Raw genomic sequence first — 21,758 nt, 5'->3', positions numbered from 1 at the left:
GAGAGAGAGAGTCATATTAATGTCCTCAGGAGACCTCGCGGGTCTATGGGACAAAGTGCAAAATGTAAAAAAGACTTACAGCATCTGGATAGGCCAGAGAGTTGAGGAGTGCACATGGCATCTCAGCTCGATTATCATATAGAGAGAGAGAGAGAGAGAGTTGACAGGGATAATTAATGGCAGGATTGTGCATGTGTCGGTGGACAGCAGTAGCACCCATAAGTTTGTTAACTGCAAGACCTTACAGAGGGTGGGACTGATTGCTACTGAGATAGACCATGGGCTGAGAGTAGAAGTGGCCAATGGACAGCATATGATCAGTAGATCTTGTTGTCAAGATGCAAGGATTAAGTTCTCTGATGACTATACATTTGCAGGTGATCTCTTGGCACTTGACATGGGCCCAATAGATGTTGTCGTGGGCTGTGATTGGTTGCAATCACTGGGCAAAATCAGCATGGATTTCAATGCCTTAACACTCAGCTTTGTCCACAGGGACAGATCAATTACATTGCATGGTATTGCAGCTCCTAAATCGCAGGTCATTTCAGCAAGGCAGTTGGCTAGAGAGCTCAAGAGGGGCAGCGCCATATATACATTAAATGTGTCAGTAACTAAAGAGGGTGGCACTCCCCATGTTGATGATTGTGATATGCAGAGATTGCTCTCAGAGTTTGCAGATGTGTTTGCTGATTTGCCATCACAGTTGCCTCAAGAAGAGATGTAGATCATGCCATAGTTATGGAACTTGACAGTGAGCCAATCAATAAGGCCCCATACCGACTCTCTAAGGTAGAACAGGAGGAAGTGGCAACTCAAGTGAGGGACTTACTTCAGAATAGTTTCATCACTCATAGCACTTCTCCTTTTGCATCCCCTATGCTCCTAGTAAAGGACGGTTCTTACCGTATGTGCATTGACTACAGAGACTTGAATAAGGTCACCATCAAAAACAAGTTTCCAATCCCCAGGATGGATGACCTGTTGGATGAACTCAAGGGTGCTCAGTTTTTCACTAAGATTGATTTGAGGTCCGGCTATCATTAGATTAGAATGAAAGCTGGGGATGAGCACAAGACAGCCTTTCGCACAGAGAGGGGACTGTATGAGTTCAAGGTGATGCCTTTTGGATTGACCAATGCACCAGCTACCTTCTAGGCACTCATGAACAAGATTTTGCAGCCTCTCCGTTTCAAATATGTGCTGGTATTTTTTGATGACATCCTCATTTACAGCAAGGATAAGCAGGAGCACATCAGACATGTCAAGCAAGTGCTGGAAATTTTGAAATTGCATCAGCTTTATGCTAAAGCCAGCAAATGCACTTTTATGGCACAAGAGGTTGAGTATCTTGGTCACATTGTGAGCAAGGATGGCATTTGAGTGGATCCTGCAAAGGTGAAATAAATTGAGGATTGGCCGCAGCCATGCAACCCTACTCAGTTGAGGGGATTTCTAGGTCTTGCTTCCTTCTACAGGCAAACTTTATTCGCAAGTTTGCCAAGAGGGCAGCCCCTGTGACAGACCTATTGAAGAAGGATGCTTTTATGTGGTCTACAAATGCACAACGCAGCTTTGAAGACCTGAAATTCGCCCTCACTCATGCTCCTGGTGTTGGTATGTCCTGATTTTTCACGTACTTTCATTGTGGAGGCAGATGCCAATGGCAAAGGCTTAGGGGTTGTGCTAAGACAGGAACACGGGATAATTGCTTTTGAAAGCAAGAAATTGGATGTCAAGGAGATGTTGGCTATCCTCCATGCTTTTGAAAAATGGCATCACTACCTGTACGGTAGCAAAGACAGATCATAGGACAGAGCAGTGTGCTGAGGTGGCACCTTTGTGCACATGCAAGGTGCACAATGTGCCTATAGAGTGATAACTGTGCCTGTAGAGGGTCAAAGTGCCACGTGGCACTGATGAGATGACAACTGACTGGACTGATGAGTTGGCAGGTTGGTGATGTGACACTAATGATGTGAGCAATTATGACGTGGACTCGGTGACGTGACAGTGCTGACGTGGGATTGACTTTGACTGCATCTGTTGACGTGGCGACTTGGCTGTTGACGTGGATGGATAAGGTTGACGTGGCAGTCGGCTGCCACGTGTCAGTCGGTGGTGATATGGCTAGTAGAGTGGCGTGGCAACAATCTAACCAGCCCACTTAACTTGGGTCAACGTGACCTCACAATAGTTACCTAACCACAGTTAGGGGACCCAACCTTATCTGTTTTAGAGAGACTTTTAGAGAGAGATAGAGATCTCTTTGTGGGAGGAGATGGCCGTGGGAGTTCGTCACGGTGGAGAGTTCGTTGAAGGCTGTGAAAAAGACTAGATACAATGAGCTGAATGGGTGGAGCCACTAAGCGGGCATCTTCACCCAAGACAACTACAAACACAAACACAAATATCAAATATATGAACTCATGGGGAGACGGAAAATTCTGTAGTGTGGTATCACTATGGTGATCCTGTGTATTCTGTCTGAGGAATCATGTCCACCGGACCGATAAGAGGATCTCAATAAAGAGCGGCTCCGGCTGTGATTAGTGCTAGGGTGGCATGAAGCCTGTGATAGGGCACTGGCATTGATTCATTGGATTAGGGTTGGTCACCTCCCCACCTGTGAGCCCCCAAATGGGAAGTGCATTGGGGGGGTGGATCATAGGACAAAAGCAAGGTTTTTGGGGCTGCCACATGGGCAGCAAACAGGATGCTATGTGGACATCATAGATGTCATGTGCATGCTAGGGACAGGCAGGTAGATGACGAGCTAGAGTGTTATCCGTGGGAACATGGTTAGCAGGATTTTTCGCTTTTCTTGGCGAGCACTCTTCCCTGCGGCGGCTATAAAGAGAGGGCCAGGGCCATAGTTGCACTAACTGGCTAGTGAGAGAGCAAAGCTAGGAGCTACCAGGGTAGCTGTTCACCAGGTGGTATGGGACACCAAGGGTGAGGTTTAGCTTGCAGGGCTGGCAATTTCCACGAGGCTCTCTAGCTTGGGCTCGGTGGGGCTGATGGAGTCAGGATCTTGCATATGATTTTGGTGTTGTTGACCATGGTTCCAATAGGGATAGATCCTGTGAAGGTGTGACAGATGGTATGAGAACTGCCCTATCGTGGATGATCTCGATCGTGGTTGAAGTGACGCGAGGTATGTTGGAGTGGCGAATTCCAGGTTAGGAGACAATTCACAGTTGTTGCTGAAGATTTTGCAGTAGTTTGTTGGGATGTGAATTTTCTTGATTGTCATGCAAGAACACCTTGTGGTAGAGGGAGGAATTCGCCAAGAATCTTGGGAAAGAAGAGCAGTAACTTGCAGTCGTTGAGAAATCGGATTGGGGATTAGCAGGAAAGATGGCAAGTTGGTCTAGGAAAGATGAATCCTAGATGTGAAATTTTTCCCGGAGAGGAGCGATGGGAGCTGAGCTCTAAAGAGTGGCAAGGACCTGGTCAGGGAGAAGAGCCAAAGTGTGGCACAAGTGGCTGGCCATGCTTTTAGGAATTTGCTTTTTTGGGAATTGCTTTTGGGAGCTTTAATTGCCAACAGCAGTAGCCTCTGCTTAGAGAGAGATCTTTTGGAAAGCTATGCTTTCCAAAATAGGAGAAGATTTTGGAAAAACAACCTGTTTCCAAAAAAAACGAAATTTGTTTTTAATTTTTGGAAGCTTTTTTGGAGGTAAAAGCTTGGGCCAGCAGCTTTAAAACCCCCACCCTCCCTTGTCCAGAGCCCTGCACAGCCTATCTTCATTGTGATTTTGCAAGAAGGGATTCCAGGACAGTTTCTGCAGCGCACAGTCTACTTCATCGCAGCACTACTACAACTCTTTCTCGCTTCTTGCACCGAGCATTCTTCTCTCAGGTTTTGCCATCATTACTAGCTCCTTTGGCTGAGATTCTCTTGCGACTTGCCGTCTCTACCCGTCACTTCTCAGCGCAAACTTTGTAGATGCTTCTTCTTCCCCGCTGAATTCTTCGTCCACTATGCTATCCTCCTCCTCTACCATTTCTGTCAGCCATCATCTTCTAGTGGACGATTTCCCTTCCTTGCACACGTGGTGGGCAGAATTGAAGCAGTTTGCAGCTTGCAGTTTCAACCTTCATGAGTTTTCGGCAATGGTGAGCCGCCACAGTAACAAGACTCCTTCCTTGGATTATTGTCTTGTGGATTTGTCACGTCAAAACTCATTCCACGAAGACTGAAATCTGTCCTTCAGGAGATGGAGTATTTGCAAGAAGAGCTTTGGGAATCTCTTAGATATTATCAGACTCCACAGAATTAGAAGTATGTGATTGAAGGGTCACACTGTGATAAATGTCAAGAATGTGTCTTAGAAGCATTGCGTCAATACCATGTTCTTTATAAGCATAAGAGATCTCGCACTTGATCTCCAAGCATCTCGGCCTTTCTTTGTACTCACCCGATTTCGGGCTAAATTCAATGCATTCTTTTCTTATGCTTGTCATAAGGTTGACTTTTACGATTTTGACCCACTTATTTGTGGACGTGATTCTAAGAATTTTATTGTTTGTTGCTTATAGACATGGGAACCTTTTGATTGCCAATTTGGGGGCTGTCTTAGATGTCCATAGCTAATTGTTTAATGAGAATCCTTTCATAGGGATCTCGAATCTTAGGATGTTGACGAGTTCAAAGTTTTGGGAAACATGCTTAGTTTCCAAGATTTGATGGGTATAGATAGATGCTTTGACTAGGACGCTAGTCAGGGAAGTTTCTGGTGCATAGATGTTATCTATTCCCTGGACCAAAAGCTAGTTCCTAGTCTCTAATTGCATTATAATTTTGAGGGATCTTTTCAGTTTGTGGTTTTTGGTTAGCCATTTGCATGTACTGTTTATGATAGTTTGTGACATATCCACAAACTAGTGTTGTAGTAATCATAGCATGTGGGTATGGGGTGTATTATGGTGGTATGGGATGCGATGATCCATCACATGCTGCCGGGTTATGCCAGAGTATCCAGATTTATTTAGGACTCTGCGGCTATGAACACACAGCCATCTTTTACTTTCTTGGAAGATAGGTTACTTATATAGACAATTAGGAGATGCTAGCTTAAATCATAATGAAGTCTGTTGAAATGTTGATTCTTGATACTCAAAGCTTCTTTGAGATTGACTGGTCAGATATGCTGAGCCCTAGACTACGCTTTTCGAGGTTGAAAAGCAGATATTTTGACTTTAAGTCAGATTTGATTTCACTTCCGAGTTTGGAAAGAGACTATTGTTGTAGTTATACTTCAGTAGAAGATTATGGGTTTTTTCAAGTATATGGTAAAGGACATCAAGATTAAAGCAAGCAAGTCAAATGACAGATCTTTTGGGCACAACTCCTTAGGACGGTTGTTGCTTATCTTGGGTACTGGTAGCATGTGCCTACCTTAGGTATTGGTAGAATTGTCAGAGTTGAGTTACCAGTTAGTTCATTGGACAAGAGCTGTTGCTATTTGACTAGGACTTCATGCTCATATGAAGTTTTTGAGTAGGTGGATCTCTCGGTGGGATTGTCCTTGAGTCTATTGGTTTCAACCAATAGTGAGTTGTTTCTAGCAAGTTGACTAATTCTGAGTTTTTATGAGCTCAAAAGTGATCTCTTTGAGGAAGGGGGGTATGTCATGTGCACGCTAGGGATAGGTAAGCAGATGATGGGCTATTCGTGGGAACATGGGTAGAGTGCTATTCGTGGGAACATGAGTAGTATGTCAGGTAGGCAGATGACGGGCTAAAGTGCTATTCGTGGGTACATGGGTCATCAAGCTTGCTTTTTCACTTTTCTTGGTGCTTGTGTGCTTTTTGGTTACTGCAATCATCCATGCCAATAAGAGACCCTGGAGCCTTTCCACTAGAGCCCAGTCCACCTCTGATAGATCAAGCCCCCAACATGGGCTGCCATACATGCCTGCTAGGTGGGCCAAAGAATCAAAGAGAAGAGACTTGGTCCGGGGATCTTGAAAGTGAGAGTGAAAGCATTGTTGCTCAACAAGCCTGGTAAACACCATGTACCTCCTACTAAAGGCACAGGCAGCAAGGCAATGCGTAGGGGCAGGCTGAGGACCAGTCACAACAATGGAGGGGCAGGTAGAGAACTAGTCGTCATGAAGCAGGGGGAAGCTCAATGGCCTAGTGGCTGCTTACAAACCTTTCCAAAATCTTTCCTCCTATTCTGTCCTCAATTTATCTGATATGTTTTGGAACAAGACTGTTGTCACCAGTCTTAACTTAGGCCTACATGCCAATCAATCAAAGAAGCAATGTTTCTCAGCTCTACCTCAAAGCAATTGAGCTGAATTTGCCTTACGCATGCTATGTGGTCCAGAAGAGCCTTTGCTGGGATATCCAGGGTAGCAGGGGATGAATATGCTTCTGCATATCGAGCTCCACTCGCGATATGCCAGGGTGACTGTTGTGCATTTATGTCACCGACTTGTTAGCTGGAGATGCGGTTGGCTGCAAGAGCATTCTCTCTTACTCAGTAAATTATTTTGCTTACGTGTTCATCTTAATGCATGATCCTTCATTCCTGCAGTTTTCTTGAGAGGCGTCTATGACATGCATCTTTGTCAGAGGATCATAGACGATCCAAGCCCCTACTGTGTCCCCCTTCACCTTCAGTGCACTGATTATGAAGTAGACCATGCCACAGTGCAATATTTGTTGCTGCAGAGGTACATATCGTTTATTGATTAGATTCCCGGTGTCCATTGAGCTTTATGGATAGTCAAAGAGATTAATCACCATACAGCACAAGCAAGGGAATTCACATCCAGCTGAGTTGTGTCCCAAGTAGAAGGTATTTGAATTAGACCACTCTGAGCTTGAGGTTTTAAAATTTAAAACTATGACATTAAAGGAAGGATTTTGATGTTGTACTGACACTACTGGAACTGAAGTGTCCTGGCAGCAAAAAGCCTTGGTGTTGAAGCTTACGATAGCTTTTTAGATCACACCTACTTGGGGGATCGAAAGACAACGATACGGAATCATTTGGAGTCAGATCCAAGAATAATGGAAGAAGAGCCACCGCCTTTACTCAAAGAGCGTTATGGAGGATAACTGAAGCAACTTGATGTGCATCAAAGGTGCATCTAGCTTTTTTCCTTCAGTCTCAACAGCCATGATCAACTGAATTTTTATGTTTAAAGCCTACTTACATATTTGTTTCAGAGCTATTCTGCATTAGAATGGATGATTTAATTTTTGATTGGCTATTCACGATTTGTTTATTGAGATCCATGATAGCTATTGAACTTTATCGACATTGAAGTTTTTCAAGCTTTGTGATCCATATAACACATATCTCAAGTATGGTGCAGTGATACAACAGATGCAACAGACATTTCTTGTTGCTAGAAAGAACATGTTGTATTGCTAGTTTAGGAACATTTTTATTCGAAAATCCATGGAAAAGAAAGAAGAAAGAAAGAGATACATACAATCATAGAACATGCATGCTATTATTGATTGCTTGACACGTGGCAGCTGTATAGATAAACATAATATTTGTATGGACAAAAAAACCAGACATTCTCATACCAACACTCAAGCATGCGTTGTCTACATGGATTACAAGAGATCCTCATTGGCCGCATAGTTTGAAGGGTGTTCTCACTAGGTGAACCCGAAAAATGAGTTCAGCCAATTGGTTTTGTTTGTTGGCAGCTCAATAGGGTAGGGCAAGTACATTACAATAGAATGAAGGCACTAGCTATGATGTATAGCATGAACACATTCTTTCAATTCCATATCCTTTTAGTTTTATGCTCACATTGGACATCATCTTTTACCATATGGAGAATCACCATGTGATTGCTACTCCTAGAGGGTTTAATACAATGTTATTACAAAGGTCTATTGCTACAGTGAGTGGCCTGGAAAGTGATGTCTCTTATATCAAAGTGGAAAACCATAATCAAAGCTAATGGTTGATTTTACATCTAATAGCTAAACAATAGTACTTTCGAATGTGTAATCCAAAACGAACCAAATACTGCCCTTTGCAGCTTACCGATCAAAATACATATGCAATCTTTTTTCTTAATTTTATGAAAAGTTATTAACTAAGTATCGATGAAAGAGACAAAAAATTTCATAAATTGAAACACTTTTCATATTATTGTCTACATCAAGTCAAATTCCTGAAAGATCCAGTGCCAAGATTATTGTGGGCATGATACAATGCCCTTTTTCTTCATAGCATGGTTTGGCATTTATTAGCACTAAAACATGGTTGTTTGTTACCTAGGCCTCCTATCTTTCGTAAGGTTGCTTTGGGTAATATAAGTGCAACCAAGGAATGATTTGTTCCTAATAATTTTCTTCCTAATGTTTCTAGGGCGTAATGTTGCTAATGTTTCTAGCTGGAACCAAGGAATGATTTCTTCTTATAAATTTTAGTTCTAAGTTTATTTTGACCTAAATAGTCAAGTTTTCTATAAGTAGAAGTTTTCTTGTGTATTCTTCAGCTTATGAGAATGATATTTTTTAAGAAAATAGAATAATGAAAGTTAGAAGTTCGCCATGAAGACATGCATTGACTGCCCCCAAGAAATGTAAATCCATTGTTAAAGGTTGAGTTGCATGAAATTTCTAGTAGCTTCTCTAGAAGGAATTTTAGCCAAGCATTTGGAACTTTTCATCTATGACTATGTGTCATTTCTTGTTTTCAAGTAAAGATGATAACCCTTATAAGCTCAAAGAACATCACTCTCATAACTTCAAAGAATATGCATTTTCCTTCAAAAAGTTTTGGAGTTGGCACACAAGCCTCTTCACTTATATGTGTTGCTTGAATTAAGAATAGTCAAATGGGGCTTGGTAGTTTTTGAAGAATGCTGAAATTCGCTTATAAAGCTAGCCAAATTAGGAGCTCGATCCTAAAGCGCTTGTGTATCAACCTCTTCCGATTAAATCATAACATTTTTCCATAAACCACATCATTTTTGTATTGATCTAGAATTATTGAAACAATTTGCAAGAAAGTATCGTGGATACAAGAAACTGAAAGCAAGTAAACATTTGTCACACACTTTTACATTTGTATCCCTAGCTATTTTTCTACCAATCACTTAGTTTTTAAATGCATTTCACCGTTCCAAAAGTCCATCAAGCTTGATTTCCATGCTAGTGATACATGCAGCAGATGCTAGTGCTCCTTCACCATACCCTTTGACAGATTGGCCGATCTTGGCTTATTTCACAGATGATCCAACTGTCCGACCAGTCTGACTGCTCGATCCGCAAGCTTGGGACCCAGACCTAAATCATTTCTGGTTTTATTTATTCATCCCAATCATCATGGTTAAGGGGGTAGTATCCAAGGACCATGGATCCACTGAAAAAGAAATCTGCTTCATCCTCGTAGGGCATCACAAAACACTAGGAGTTTCTTCAAGAAGGGTGGCCAGTATGCCAATAACAAAGGCATAGAGCCAAAAATGGATGGTTGGCCAACCAATAGCATACAAAAATCCACGCATAACTCCAATATTGGATGATCCCCATGCCGATTCCTAGAGATCCCAAAACAATGGAGGGGCATTCTAATCAATGTAAAAAGGGGTGGATATTGTGGGAGGAGTGCCATGGAGGCATCTGAATGTTACAAGGATATGAAATAACTGAAATACATGTGAATATACCATCAGAAAAGCATGTATTACCACCTGAAACAGCATATATGATTGTTGAGAACCTAGGATAACAATCCATATATGCTGCAAAAAGCATCAGAAATTCCTTCTCATAAATTCCCAGATGCCTCTCATTGTCCTGCAAAATCCTCCCTTCCTTCCTACATAAATACCGCTCCCAGGCCATTTGCCCACATGCATCAGCTTGGACAGCAAAAGCTTGTCGGAGATCAGGCAGGATGAAGATTGGATCCGATACTCTTTATCCAGCTTAGAGAGAACAAATTTTGGATCGTCAGGCTTAGTTTCTTTTGCAAAAACTAAATACGTGGAAATGTGATGTTTCATTATTGAGCATATAGCTGAAGCAGATACAACACAGACTGACTTTCCTATAAGTTTGACATCCAACACATGTGTCTTCCCTCTATGGTCCGAGTAATACCAAGTAGTGGCGAGAGACTCTACCTTTGATTCTCCTTTCCCTATGTGCCAAAATCTGTCCTGGAACTAGAATCTCATCAAGTTCCTCAACCTCTGGCTGCGCTTCAAATGGCATTTCCTCAGGCACATTCCCCTGGAAAGGTTTAGGGAGACTCACATGGAAAGCATTGTGAATCCTCCAATGATCCGGTAGTTGTAACCTCTAAGCTACATCATTAATCTTTTCTGAAACCTGGAAAGTCCCATAATATCTCATATTGAGCTTAGGGAACAACCGGTCTTTGCCCCTTTTATTTTTCAGCCTACCCTCTGAAAAACACAGCAAAATCCAATCACTCTTTGTGAATTCAAGAGCCCTGCGGTGATGATCAGCTGCTTTCTTCTGTTTTGTCAGAGTCTTTTAGAGAGCTTGCTTCACCTTCTAATAGGCCACATCCATATTTTCAACAGACACGACCCCATTAAGGGTCTCAAACTTCATTGCTGCCCCACCTTCCTTATAATCTTTACCTTTCCTTTGGGTGTCATATTCTCATAGACAGATGAGTGCAAAAATGGAGGCTGCATAGCATTACCCTCAGCCTGTCCTGCATTACCACTACTCAACAAAGGGTGGGCGAAACCAGCCCCAGGCATACCAAACATACTTGTGGGAGCTCCAAAAGTCCACAGCTTGTTGTGCCTCAGCATTTTGCTCATTCTGAGAGGCTTCTACAGCCATGGATTGCCCTTCTTGTTCATCATGGGAGGCTTGCTCCTCCATATCCCAATCTTCATCTATAAGAGACATATTTGCTGAATTCTTCTTGCTGCATATCACACACTTCCTCTTCTAGATTCTACTGCAGATCACGGGAGCAGCACCACGAATCTCCACCCAGCCAAATCTCACTAAGGCTAACAAGCAGACAGAGATCTACATTACAAATTCCACGTGAATCATCTTCTTCTCTTCTCTCACTAGCCTCAGCAAGCCCCAATTCCCTAGATAGATCTAGATGCCACATGTCATCCATATAGGGCCTTCCTAATGCAACATTTCACCCCTCTCTTGGGATGCATTAAATTCCTTGCCCCCTAGGCACAATCTTTGCACTAGGCCCTTGGCCTTAGATCTACCTAGTCTGGTGCTATCAGCCCTCACCTAGGACCTTGACATTAAATCCCTCCCGATCATTTACATGAAGCACAAACACATATATTACAGAGATAGATCCTTTAAGGGAAATGTCGACTGATTCTTTCGAGGTCATGCTACCTCGGCTAGAGCGTAACATTCCTTCCCTCTTCAGACATCAGCGTCCTCGATGATAAAATCTGGGAACACTCTCCGCAACTGATATACGGATTCCCAGGTAGCTTCGGATAGAGGCTGACCATGCCATGCAACCAACACCGTGGGTATCTTCCAATTTCGTATTTGCATTTTCCTCGGTCCAGGATTCTTGTTGGTTTGCGCCTTGCAATATCCTCTATCTCCTGAAACAAAACCACACCTTCGATTAGTGAGTCACCCGTATGTAAAAATTTCTTTAAGCGCGAAACATGAAAAACCGGGTGCACCTTACACCCCTGTGGCAATTCCAATTTATAGGCTACACTGCCTATTCTCTTTAGAATTAACCACGGCCCACAGTATCGAGGTGATAACTTAGCACACTCTTCTGAAGTCAACGACTTCGAGTGCGAAGGAACTCTGAGAAAAACCTTTTCTCCTTCCGTAAATACTCTTATAGACCGGTTCTCATCCGCGTACACCTTGGCTCTATCCATAGCCTGGCGGATATTAGCTCTCGCAAGTGCTAGCATCTCCCGCATCTGAACTACAAAGTTCGCGGCACTAGGCACTTTCTGAGGTATTCCAACTATAGTTGGATTTGCTGGTCTATAACCATAGTTTAGTTCAAACGGACTGAACCCGGTAGAGGAATGTTTTCTATCATTGTAGGCAAACTCCAACAATGGCAACCACTTGTCCCACGTATGTTGCCTCAATGACACATATGCCCTCAGCATATCCTCTAAAGTATGGTTGACTCTCTCCGTCTGACCATGTGTCTCAGGATGATCCCCACTACTCATTCCCAACTCAGTCCTTAGTGTCTCAAATACCGCTGTCCAAAAATGACCGGTAAATCTGACATCTCTATCTGACACTATGGATCTAGGCAATCCATGCAGACGAAATATATGTCTAATGAACAAATCCGCCACTTACGGGGCACTAACAGACTCCCTAGTCGGAATGAAGTGAGCCATCTTGGTTAGACGATCAACCACCACAAGGATAGAATCATACCCTCCTTGTGTTGTAGACAGCCTTACAATAAAGTCCATGGAAATGCTTTCCCACCTACTTAGTGGTACTTCCAAGGGCTGTAAAAGTCCGGGTGGCTTCACCCGCTCGGCCTTACTTACCTGACACGAGAAACACCGTGTCACATATTCATGAATATGCTTTTTCATCTTTGGCCAAAAGAAATCTCGCTTCACGAGATCATGTCTTCTCGACTCCTGGGTGTCCCGCGCACAGGCTATCATGGCACTGTCGAATGACTCTCTGCCTGAGATCATTCTGACCAGGTACTACAACCTTGCCATTTCTAACTAGCATACCATCCCTTATGGTATATCTTGCATAAGTTTGGCCTTTTCTGGATGCCAGGTCATCCTTTTCATTTTCCCCGGGTTTTAACACATGAGCCTTAGGCCATAAGCTCTGGACAAACTCGTCCACTTTTTGAGTTTCTCTTATCTCGATCATTAGAGCACTCTCTAATACCATGAAACTCAGGTTGTGCATAATGCGAGACAACGCATCAGCAACCTTATTGTCTTTTCCTCTTCGGTACCGAATCGTTAGATTAAACTCCTGCATGAGCTCTGCCCACCTAGCTTGGCGGCCCCTCAAGTCAGGCTGTTTACAAAAATGTTTCAGAGTATCATGATCCACATCCACATAAAACTCTGAACCATACAAGTAATGCCTCCATGTTTTCAAAGCATGGATAACAGCATACAACTCCAATTCATGAGTTGGCCAATTCCTTTGAGAGGGAGAAAGCTTCTTGCTTTCAAAGGCTACTGGCCTTCCCTCTTGAAGGAGAACTGCTCCTACCGCAATGCCACTTGCATCGGTTTCTAGGAACAACGGTTTCTGGGGATCAACTATTTTTAACACCGGTCCTGTGACCACAGCTTGTTTTATGGTGTTAAAACTTTCTTGTTGATTCTGTCCCCAGATAAAAGGTACTTTATCTGAGGTCAGATCAGTCAATGGCGATACTATTCCGGAATATCCTTTGATATGCCTTCTATAAAACTGGACAAATCCCAAGAATGATCGTAGCGCGGTCAGACTCTGAGGGATTGGCCAAGTTAGTATCGCAGCCACTTTCTTCGGATCCATTTCTACCCCCTGTGGAGTAATTATGAATCCTAAGTATTCAAGCCTAACCATACACAGTATAGTTTTCTTTTTATTTACATAAAGACTGGCTTTCCTCAAAGTATTGAACACTACTCTTAAGTGTCCACGATGCTTAGTAAGACTTTTACTGAATATCAGGATATCGTCAATAAAATGTACTACGAACTTTCCGATATACGGACGTAGTAAATCGTTCATAAGCATGACGAATGTCGCTGGAGCATTGGTAAGTCCGAAGGGCATTACCAAAAACTCATAATGACCAAACCTGCTTCTGAAAGCGGTTTTATGCACATCCTCGGCTCTAATCCGGATGTGATGGTAGCCACACTTAAGATCTATCTTACTGAAAATCACGGCTCCATGTAATGCATCTAGCAAATCATCAATCCGAGCCATCGGATACCTGTGCTTAACAGTGATATTATTCAATGCTCTGTAATCTATACAGAGGCGAAACGTATCATCCTTTTTTTTCTTTAATATCATTGGCGAAGCAAAAGGTGAGAAACTTGGTTGAATCTGCCCCAACTTGAGGTATTCTTCCAGTTGTCTACGCACCTCCGCCTCTTCAGTAAAACTCATTCTATAGGGAGGTCTATTTACAGGTTCTGCCCCCGGGATCAGTTCAATCTTATGTTGAACTTTCCGCTCTGGAGGTAACCCATAAGGTAGTTCATCCCTAAAACAATCAGAGAACTCCTGTGTTATAAGATTAGCCAGCTTGGCCATCTCACCACTTTGCGTAACATCAGTGCTAGCTGAAGAATCATCAACCGGCTCTACCGATGCTGTGCAAAGGAATAAAAACTCTACTTGAGCTTTTCGGATTTCCATCACGGAAACCAACGGTCCCTGAGGTATATCTTTCTCACCTCGCAAGACATAAAGCACATCATTCATCTTGAATTGATATACGTGCTTTTTCCAATCAATGGCTGGATTCTTCCTAGAATGCCACGCCATACCCAGGGCTATATCTGCATGAGCAAGCTTGGTCATTTCAAAATCAAGCTTCTCATCACAGTCCTGAATCTGAAGCTCCAAATGGGTAACCCTTTGGTCCCATACTTCAGTTGAACTTCCATCTGCCATCCTGACTGTCTACGCATAGTCAGATGGGCTTGTCTTTAATTTCAGCCTCCTCACGAGCTTGGAGTTAATCACATTGTGAGTTGACGCGAGTCAAACAACACAATGACATCATGGTTGGCCACTTGCCCTTTCATTTTAATTAACTCCGTATCATTAAAGGCTGTATACCCCATTGGTGCGGGCTTAGATAGGATGTTATCAGGTGCACTCGTCACTAACTTAGCAACAGACACACATAACAAACAAGGTACTAACCTCTGAGAAGTTCCCGCTAGCTGAATCTGCATCTCTTCCGCTCTGGGACTTCCCTGCATCTCCACGTCGCACTCTGAGATCACCATCTCAGCCATCCGACGATCTTTGTTACATGGACATTCCTTCCACTGATGAGGTGAAGGCAGCCAAAGCATAAGCCTTCTCTCCTCGCTTTTTTCCTTTGTTCTGGGTTCAAGGGAGACTTAGACCAAGCCCGGGCTGCCATTGGGGTTACTTTCCTCTTCACTCCAATGGTGGTACTTGGTTTAGGAGTTTCAGCCGGTCTCGCCTGCTTGGCTTGACCACTCGGCTGCGAACCACTCCCTCTACTAGCCCACTTCTTCTGAAACCCAGATTTCTTCGGATACCCATACTGGGTTCCGACCTGTGCAAACCCACTTGGCTTGCTGCCCTTGGCATCCTCGTAGTTCAGGGCTATAGCTATTGCATCATCTAGCATGTTCGCATACTTAGCCCGAACTTCCATTTTTATTCGATCATTCAATCCAAATATGAAATCTTTCACTTGGATTGATTGAGACAGGGGTTCATCAACCTTCATTACACTCTCTCGAAACTTATCAGTGTATTCTGCCACTGATAAATTTCTCTGACGAAGGTTCCTATATTGATCCCAAGCTCGGGATGCTTCGTCAGGAGGTAAGAAGTGTTTCCTGAACTCTCTTTTAAACCCCTCCCAGGTAGTGGATGCTATGCCATCTTTTTGTTGTTTAATCCACCACCGATCCGCTGCCTCACTAAACATGTGGGTGGCCTCGCGGATCTTTTTGATGTCATTTCGTATTTCACAAATGGCGAATGCCTCGTCCCATTTGTGTAACCAGGTCTCAATGACATCGGAGCTACGGTCGTTCATCCGACCAGAATACTTTTCCGGTCTGTAATTGGCAATATTTGGCACTTTAGCCTTCCTAGGCTCGACCGTATGAACACTAGACTCCAGTTCCATTTCCAGTTCCATTGGAGCCTTTCCCTTCTCTTCTCGAGAAGGTCTGGCAGACATACTCTGTATCGCTCTCCTAAGTTCGGATTGCCCTGCATTGGCCTATAATTGCTGCGCTAACAACTGTTGCAAGGCATCCTCCAGCAATGCAATCCTGCCAGATAAAGTGTGAGCTACTGGGCGCGATCCCTGCTGGGTCGGCCGGACTCCTGATTCACCAGGGTCCCTCCTGGAAGCCCCTTCTTCTGCCTCCATTCCGTTCTATGGGTGGTTTGTTTTGCTTTGATTTGGTTTTTTTTTTTTTATAAACAAGCTGATACAATTCAGTGTACTAACAGTCTGACACAATTCCCTATACTAGGGAATTCCTGCAATCCCACATTCACACTGATCAAGCATTTAATACAGGCATATATCACAGATGGCGCTTTTCCCTATACTAGGGAAATTTCTGCAATCTGACTCCGACTGAAGCACACAGGCAAATGCATAGGCATAATCTGTCCCTGCTGCAACATTAAAGCCTCATGCAGGCTGATTACCCTCAAGATCCGTCTATGAAAGCAAAGCATCGCCCGACTAATCGAGGAGAAAAAAAAACAAAACGAAAGTAATGGAGTTCGAAGAGAGCTCCCTGGTCGTTAACGAACAGCCACGCTCCCTTTTCGTTCCATGCAATTCCGGCCAACAGTCCCTCGCTCTTTTGCGACCAGTCTGGAATCACAGCTGAGGTACAGGCTTTTGTCGTTCGACAAGCGTTCTACGCTGATCAGGCACCTTCATGAACTAACCAATGTTAGGCCCTCTGCTCTCGGTCTGTCGGGCTATTCGGCCACCTGGTTTCCCTGCTCACGGACTCCTGGCGTCAACGAAAGAGACGGCCAGATCCCGTGACCGTAACAAAATTTGCACCTGCCTCTCACTCCCACGTCGATCCTTGTCCACCTGCGCTCCAGCCCCAATTGAGAAACCTTCGTCAATCGTAGACGACCTCCATATTCGTCGAATGCACGTATGGGCCCTCCGTTAAAGTAGTCCAACGCCCACGGATTCGTAGGCCAATTGTGCGTCAGTGCGTTACGGGACCCCCAAGTCACCCCGCAAGCCTTTTTACGTTGACAGTCGGGAACGCCATCGATCAGGGCGTCGTCAGCAGCTCCGTCACAGCACGTCGTCTTGTCACGTTTCTACCTCATTTTGTCACGTCGTAGCCTCACCCGGTCAATCCGTCGATTGGCTCTTAGCTCGTTCGACGATCCAGCTCTCTATGTTCACGTGAAGGTCTTCTTATCCCCTATCTAGCTTGCGTAGACCATCGTTGAACGACTAGCCACCAAGCCCATGAATACGACCTTCCTTCGTCACTTGTCCCTTGCTCTGATACCAATTATCACACACTTCCTCTTCTAGATTCTACTGCAGATCACGGGAGCAGCACCACGAATCTCCACCCAGCCAAATCTCACTAAGGCTAACAAGCAGACAGAGATCTACATTACAAATTCCACGTGAATCATCTTCTTCTCTTCTCTCACTAGCCTCAGCAAGCCCCAATTCCCTAGATAGATCTAGATGCCACATGTCATCCATATAGGGCCTTCCTAATGCAACATTTCACCCCTCTCTTGGGATGCATTAAATTCCTTGCCCCTAGGCACAATCTTTGCACTAGGCCCTTGGCCTTAGATCTACCTAGTCTGGTGCTATCAGCCCTCACCTAGGACCTTGACATTAAATCCCTCCCGATCATATACATGAAGCGCAAACACATATATTACAGAGATAGATCCTTTAAGGGAAATGTCGACTGATTCTTCCGAGGTCATGCTACCTCGGCTAGAGCGTAACACTGCAATTTAATGACAGCAAACAAGACTTGCACGAAAGACAACCATAGGCTCTTTAAAGAAGATGGTGATGTCCCAGCAACAAAACCATGAAACCGGCCTTCAATAGTTGAAAGGGCAGTAAATACACAAGATAACCAGCATGAGCTTTCACACTCAGAACATTCAACGAGTAGACAACAACCAGACGGGGAGCTAGAGTGCTCCTACTCAAAACCCAGACATAGGTTGACCCCAAAGACTTGGCACCCCTTTCGGTATTTCTTTAGTAATTGGAGAAACCCCCAAACATGGTTACACAATGCCTTTGTACTCGCATTCTAAGCATCTACCAATCTCAGTAGGCATCAATAACCCAAGCAATGTGACCCTGCTGGGTTATGCTCTCTCATCCATCTCTGACTTTACACCAGCATGTGACTTGGAATTCGTTCTCTGACAACCCATACGAGAATGAACAACTTCCCACACTGTCCCCCTCATGCTCACTGGCTTACTATGTTAGAATTATAGATATAATTCAGCAGTGACCAATGTAATTTAATAAGCTAGTTAGGGGCACTTTTCCCTCTTCAAGAGGTTTTTTTCCCTAACCGCAGTTAGTCCACTAACTATGGTTAGTGACTACTAAGGTTTTGTCACTAGGACAAAACCTTATCTCTCACTTTTTCAGTTGTACTCTTACACTCTTCTATTGCAACTAAGCTTTCAAGCTTTCAGCTCTCAGCTCACTCTCTTGCTCTCTCTCTCCCCCAAATCTTACATTTGGTATCAGATTAGATCGTGCTCTAGGACCTGCTCTAAGCTCCCGCGAGCTCTCTTTGCTGCTCGTACCTTCGTCAGGTGCAGTCTTGTCGTCAGGACCTACCGTACCTGCTCGCATCTGCCATAAGTGCTACGTCTGTACTTGCTTGTACATGTCGTACCGTACGTAATTACTGCTTTCGTACCTTCCGTACTATACATCGTCGTCCGTACGTTCGCCGTACCTTCTTGCGTCAGTGCCGTACTTGCAGTCTCATCGTACTGCGCGACCATGGGGCTGTACAGCTCGTCGCCGTACAGCCCCGTACGTACCTGCATCGTAAGTATCTGCGCTGTACGTACCTACTCCGCATATCTGCTTGTACGTGCTGTACCTGCTCGCACTTGCAGCCTTACCTGCATCATCGCCGTACGTACCAATCGTACCTGCAAACAGTTCGCCATACGTACTTCGCCGTACATCTTGGATCTGCGTCACATTTCGTACATCAATCGTACATGCTTCCGTACAACTACGAACAGATATTCCGTACCGCACGTGTGGCAGATCTGTACCTGCTCATATGTACTCTGTCGTACAACCGTACTTGCTCATCCGTACTCATCGTACCAGCAGATCTGGTGGTATTTGTGCAGACATTTGCAGTCATTTGGGTATCTTCGGGTTCATTGTTGCTTGTGAAGCAAACATTGCAAGTAGATTCAGAGGTTTAGCCCAAAAATTTGGGGCTTTCTGTTGAAATTGCAAAATTTGGGGCTTTCTATGCTTTTGCCCCTTTCTGGTTGCAATTTCAAGCTCGAAATTTGGGGCTTTCAGTTTTGCAGTACAATTTCTTGTAGAAATTTGGGGATTTTGTGATTACATTGCAATTTCGCAGTGAAATTTGGGGCTTTTGCAGACAGAGCGCAATTCTTGCAACATTTGGGGCTTTTGATCAATTTGCCCCTTTCTGGTTGCAACTTTTGTGTTGGGAGAGCAATTTTGGAGATTTCAGTTCATACTGCCTTTCTTGAAGTGTTTTGCAGCACTTTTGGCAGATTCTGGAGAGTTTTTGATGCTTGGACAGATTTCTGACAGTGCAAGTGCATAAATCTGAGTTGCATTTACAGCCAGTGCTTGGCTGTGTTTTTTTTGGGAGTTGTGCATTTCATTCCCAGTAAGGGAATTCAGTCTTGTATCTGCTAAAATCTCTTTCTCAAATGTGGCCCAGCAATATCAGAATGATTTCCAGTTCGGTGGTCTTTCACAGGAAGACAAGTTGGATGGTACCAACTACTCCCTCTGGAGTTTTATGGTACGCAATATTCTGATTTCTCGCAATTTATGGGATTATGTGAATGGGGGTGAGATCCGACCAGCAGGTATGGCACCTAATACCCCTCCCCAGCAAGGAGGTGGAAGAGGTCGTGCACAGGGTGCAGCTGCAGAACAAGTTGTTGGTGCAGCTATAGCCACTACTCCAGAGCAGAAGAGATGGGATTCACAGGATGCCTTAGCTTTGTCATGCATCTCTCTTTCAGTGAAAAGATTTATCATTCCGCATATCCGGTCGTGTAAGACCTTGAAGGCAGCGTGGGATATCTTAGAAAGCATGTATGCAGCCCGGAATGATGCAAGGGTATCTTTCTTGAAAAGAGAGTTAAGTAATACACATATGGAAGAGGGTGACTCCATGTCAGTCCACCTCACAAAGCTACAGGATCTCAGAGAGCAATTATTGAACATTGATGAGATTATTCCTGATTCAGAGATGATTACCACCAATCTGAATTCTCTTCCTGAGTCTTATCTCAGCTTTCATACCTCGCTGAACTTATCATTGAGGGGGGGTGCAAATCCTCTCACTTTTAATGAGTTGATTGGGCTTCTGCTTCAGGAAGAGCAGACCAGGAAAAACTTGGCTTCACGTGCAGGTGAACAAGCTATGCTCTCAAAGTTCAAGTCAAAAACAAAGGGACAGGCAAAGACATCAGTAAATCAGCCTTCCAGTGGGTCAGGACAGCCTTCACAAAAGGCTAAGAATGATGCAAGTAAGTCAAAGAAGAAGGGTTTTTGTCATTACTGCAAAAAGCCAGGTCATCACATTGCAGAATGCAGGAAAAGGCTTGCAAAAGAGAAGAAAAACAGCTCCGGTATGGCTGTTTCAGATTCAGCTCCTCATGCATGTGACAGTGGGGATGCTGCAGCCAACTTTGTTGGACAGGATTATGCCTTTTTATCTTGCATTTCAGATTCTAGGCTGGCTGCTCCAGATGCTCGGGATAGTACAGCCACTTGTAATGATGATACATATGCCTTTTTGACTTGCAGTTATGATTCTGTACGGATGCATCAGCTTTCAGTGTCAATGAAACACTGAATACTTGGTATTTTGACAGCGGTGCCTCCAAGCATATCACTTCTAAAAAGTGTCTCTTTACTTCCTTGCATCCACCTCCCGTTGGTAAAAAAAGTCACTTGTGCCAACAACTCGTCATATTCAGTACGTGGCACAGGAGAAGTTGAGCTTACCGCCATTGATGGCTCAGTTTTCAGACTTTCAGATGTCTTGTATGTGCCTGGTATCACCAAGAATCTCCTTTCAATGTCCACTCTTAACAGGGCTGGATTTCAGGTCAACTTTGAGGATGACAAAGGTGCTGTCCGAGACAGGGAAAATGATTATGCCTTGAGATTATCTGGTACTCTGCTGCGTGGGCTTTTTCAGCTTGATCTTTTTGAGAAAAGAGCAGCCCATGCTCTTGCAGTTTATACTCCTACTGCTGCCATGCAGAATGCAGAATTATGGCATGTCCGATATGGCCACATGCATTACAACAGCTTGATGACACTTCAGAAGCACTCTATGGTTGATGCATTGCCACCTCTTGAGATACCTCCTCCACATGCCTGTGAAGGGTGTATTTTTAGGCAAGATGCATAGATTCCCCTTCAAAAAGGATGGTTCAGTTAAAGCTGTCCGGAAATTACAGCTTATACACAGTGATGTCTGTGGTCCCATGAGGACTCCATCATTGGGTGGTCATCTCTACTTTGTTACTTTTATTGATGATTACTCCAATTTCACTTGGGTCTTTGGGCTGAAGCGCAAATCAAAAGTGTTCATGGTGTTTAAACACTTTTCAGCCATGGTTGAAAATGAAACTGGACTCAAAATACAGACATTGCGCACAGATAGAGGTGGGGAATACTTGTCTGCAGATTTTGATGCTTTTCTGAAAGGCAAGGGTATTGTGCATCAGCTCACAGTGAGGCTGACCCCTCAGCAAAATGGCAAAGCTGAGAGAAAAAATAGAACTCTTAT

The 21,758-nt window shown here is 44.0% G+C and overlaps 1 protein-coding gene across 3 annotated transcripts in view; it reads left to right on the top strand.

Moving 5' to 3' along the window:
* The window catches only part of LOC147888774 (uncharacterized), a 32,723-nt gene extending 25,007 nt beyond the window's left edge, over positions 1–7,716 (top strand). Inside the window, exon 8 of one of the 3 annotated variants that reach the window (XM_087392671.1) lies at positions 6,926–7,716. In XM_087392671.1, the coding sequence (XP_087248797.1) occupies positions 6,926–6,944 (19 nt within the window). In that variant the 3' untranslated portion in view covers positions 6,945–7,716. Of the gene's footprint in view, positions 1–6,914 lie in introns of all 3 variants that reach the window. The other 2 variants (XM_087392669.1, XM_087392670.1) reach the window with 2 other exon arrangements.
* Positions 7,717–21,758: the final 14,042 nt, after the last annotated feature.

The sequence above is a fragment of the Dipteris shenzhenensis genome, chromosome 21, assembly GCF_047967505.1.
Source record: "Dipteris shenzhenensis isolate YYH24624 ecotype China chromosome 21, Dip_SZ_1.0, whole genome shotgun sequence".
Classification (NCBI taxonomy): Eukaryota; Viridiplantae; Streptophyta; class Polypodiopsida; order Gleicheniales; family Dipteridaceae; genus Dipteris; species Dipteris shenzhenensis.
This window is presented reverse-complemented; position numbering and strand designations above follow the sequence as displayed.